This window comes from Halyomorpha halys, unplaced genomic scaffold, assembly GCF_000696795.3.
Source record: "Halyomorpha halys isolate HHAL.00 unplaced genomic scaffold, Hhal_1.1 Scaffold1235.1, whole genome shotgun sequence".
Taxonomy (NCBI): domain Eukaryota; kingdom Metazoa; phylum Arthropoda; class Insecta; order Hemiptera; family Pentatomidae; genus Halyomorpha; species Halyomorpha halys.
The window spans coordinates 47174-50926 of record NW_027107220.1 but is presented as its reverse complement, the minus strand read 5'-3'; the positions used below and the strand labels follow the sequence as shown (position 1 = coordinate 50926).

The window sequence follows — 3753 nt, the reverse complement described above, 5'->3', positions numbered from 1 at the left end:
TTCGTGGAATTGTCAGAAAGTAGAGGTATTGACATTTTAGGCAATATTCTGGAAGCTAGCATTTTATCAATTAACATGAACTTGTACGGTGATATCCACAATCTCGGGCATGTTGCTATAGCACTTTGCCATGATCCAGAGGGCAAAAATCTTGTGAGTTAATATAAGAGAATAAAACAGAAAATAATAATGCTTTTATAAAATCATAACGTAAAGAATCACTTTTCAGGAAACATTTAGCATAATGGGGGACCCAGCCACAGCCATGAGGGACCCCATCTTCTACAGATGGCACGCCTTTGTCGATGATATATTTCAAGAGCACAAAAACACTTTACCACGTTATACTGTGCAACAGGTTATTCATCAGATAAGATATACTATCTATTAATCTTGATAAATTAATATGACTGATATTTAATTGTTGCATTCAGCTCGAATATTCGGGAGTGAAGATAACGTCTGTCGAAGTACAAACAGACGGACAGGGCCCTAAAAATAGACTTCAAACGTTCTGGCAACGCAGTGATGTTGACTTGTCACGTGGTATGGATTTCACACCTAGGGGTAATGTTTTCGCAAGATTCACACATCTCCAGCATAGACCGTTTACCTATAAAATCCAGGTCAATGATTTTTATAACTATGAAATAAAAATAATATGTTATATTTTACTAACAATAACATCAATTATTGTATTGCAGGTTGAAAACAGCGGCGGACCAAAGATGGGTACTTGTAGAATTTTCATGGCTCCCAAATTTGACGAAAGAGGCCTACCCATGCTTTTGAGGGATCAAAAGCTCCTCTTTGTTGAGTTGGATAAATTCACGGTTAATTGTAAGCTCCACTATTAGTCATCAAATTTGTTAGACAGACATGATACATAAATGCCTATCCCTGCCTGTTTGTTACAGTGAAAGGAACAAAGAATACGATAACTCGTAAATCTACGGAATCGTCCGTCACGATCCCGTTCGAAAGAACTTTCAGGAACTTGGACGCTGGGCGACCTACAGAGGGCGGCAACTTGGAGCAGTTCAACTACTGTGGGTGTGGTTGGCCGCAGCACATGCTCATTTGCAAGGGTTCTGCTGAGGGTTTCCCCTGCGAGCTGTTTGTCATGATTTCCAACATTAATGATGACAGGGTAAATAATTATTATTTTTATTAACAAATATAAATTTTTTCATTTGATAAAGTAATTAGCGCCCATGTATGAATGAAGTGATCCATCGGTAGCATGCCGATGCTCTAAATGTACTGTATTAAAAAGTATTGGGATAATTTCTTTTTCGGATAATATCTCAATAAGGGGTTACTTAATTATGTATTTAAATTGTATATTGTAATGGTCACGTTAGTTTAGTTCATCCGTGAAATATTATGAAGCATCTAAAGATTGTTTGAGAGGGATTTTGACTTATTGAGTAAAAATTTGAATTCAGTAAAAATTGAAGATTCGGTTGAGTAGAAAAAATGATGTTGTAAATTGATGAAGATTTATTAAATTGAAATTTTTAAAGATATCTGGGAGGAGATGATTGCCCTTTATTAATTTATTTTTTGAAATGTTAGCCAATAATTAATGTTCTTCAGCAAAATAAAGAATTGGTATTTTCGATTGATAAACATAAACATGAATTATTGGTCTTATTCTGTAATTTATATGCTGAAACCAAAATCCTTCGTGACACTAACAGTTCCAAAGATTCTGTGGATTCATACCTGAAAGCTACCTTGTTGTCTTCTTGTTTTCCTCTTTCTCTACCACCTTTATTTTATTTTATTTTTTTTTTTGCGGTTACCGGATATATGAGTGATTTTCCAATGAACCTTAACTTAGGTCAAAATAACTGAAAGAAAGAAGGCTGGATTGGCTATATTTTAATAATTATTTCTTTATTTTTTCTACCATGTGACCCTCCTTTACTACACCCGTTCCTCGAACACCAGAACCTATCGATATTTTTACCCCCTCTCGTCGAATAGTTTAGGCATATGACATCATATTCGTTTCCCCTTTCTTTTTGTAGTTCCGTTCCTATTAATTTCTGCAAAGAATCTTTTCTGAATGTTTTATACATCAATTATTCTTTTACTTCATTCAGCCTCAACCTCATATGAAATGTAGCAATGAACATACACATATATGTATTACTTGTGGAATCAGGTGGAACAACAAGGAAGCCAGGCTCAGTGCACCGATGCGGCCAGTTACTGTGGCATCAGGAGCCAGCTATATCCAGACAGGCGTTCCATGGGCTACCCCTTCGACCGCCTTCCTCGGCAGAGGGCGGACACACTTCGGCAGTTCCTGACACCCAACATGATGGTCGTTGACGTTACTGTACAACACACCAACCAGACGGTCGAGCCTCAATCTCAAGCTCAACCCAGGAGGAATTGAAGATGATTTTTAAGATTTTATGTACTAAAATGAAAATAAACCATTTATATTGTGGCAATATCCTTAAAATCTGTCGTAAGTACCTATTTTGTAGTAGGATGTAAAATTATTTCGGATTTGTTATTGTTTGCGAATCAGTTGAAATATAAAGGAAGGTACTGTTTTGTTACATTTAAAACTGGATTCTAGCAGCCTTCCGCCCCGCCAACCAAAATATTGCTGGAAAAATGATCAAACACAATAATATTACCTATGGCTTTTCGGCTATCTGTGTCTCCTCAAATATAAAGTATAGAAAGATAATATTTTACACAGACACACCCTTATGCAATTAGGGAAAGGTTTTAAATCCTCATTGAAATCGTACTTCATCTGAGCCGAGGTACAACAGTTCGAAAAAGTCATTTTCCAGATCAGATTCTCGATCTTGTTCTTCTTGTTCGTCCTGTCACAATTTGACGGGCCTACAGCATGAACAGCTGGACCAACTGACTTGAAAATTTGCTTAAATATGCATCTCACTCTTACGGTGTTTTGAAAAAAATTTAGAAATAATTAAACATGTTTTTATTATACATTTGACCCTGTTCATTGAAAAAGTCTTTAAGAATTAAACCGATGGATGAAGAGTCACGGATGTCTACCTTGCTGTTCGGTAAATTCTCCTCAACCGAGCTGAGGCTACTTTCCTGAAAAGAAAGCTAGAAACTTTTTTGTCATCAAAAAGTACTTTCTAATTCATCAACATTGATGGAAAGAGCTGGGTAAACACGTCCAAAACCATCAATGTTTACCTTCCTTCTTTAATTAACAAAAAACAAAAGGAAGTGATATCTACAAAAAAAACAACATAAAAACTCTGTTGTAAAAATATACAAGAGTATATTTATAAATAAAATACAGTTAAAAGTTGTCAATCGCCAAAATAAGTGGTATGAAAAAGCTGCTCGGCCAGAGAAGAAGCGCCGCGATTCAACTAACAATACGTTCAGCTGAGAATAGAATCTAAAATGGAAAATCGAAGCTAAAATTGGGACTTTCTGTAGTATTTATGGCATTTTCAATTGCGGTAATAATTATAAAAACAATAGCGTGGCCAATTTTAGCTTTCATCCTCAGTTGAACATTTAATGTGCTTAACCGTGGTAGTAGGCTTCTTTACTGGCTGGGCAACCTTTTTGTGGCAGACGTTTAGCTCCTCTTTTTTTTTTGTATTTGGCGGGAATGTTTTTACAACGGAGTTGTTTTTTTGGTTGATAGTAATAGGATGAATGGCTAGATTTATCTGTTTTAACTTTTTCTCTTAAATGTGGTGGATTGGAATATTTGGTAATAAAAATATT

General features: G+C 35.8%; 2 protein-coding genes across 3 annotated transcripts in view; one reads left to right on the top strand and one right to left on the bottom strand.

The window, feature by feature from the left end:
* The window catches only part of LOC106688931 (phenoloxidase 1), a gene marked incomplete at its 5' end in the record, with an annotated part of 5842 nt that extends 3374 nt beyond the window's left edge, over window positions 1-2468 (top strand). Inside the window, 6 exon segments of the mRNA XM_067045502.1 lie at window positions 1-153; window positions 230-358; window positions 435-626; window positions 705-840; window positions 918-1150; window positions 2174-2468. Coding sequence (XP_066901603.1) covers window positions 1-153; window positions 230-358; window positions 435-626; window positions 705-840; window positions 918-1150; window positions 2174-2410 — 1080 coding nt within the window.
* The window catches only part of LOC106688930 (cationic amino acid transporter 3), a 52589-nt gene that overhangs the window by 29364 nt on the left and 19472 nt on the right, over window positions 1-3753 (bottom strand). The gene's annotated exons all lie outside the window — the stretch shown is intronic.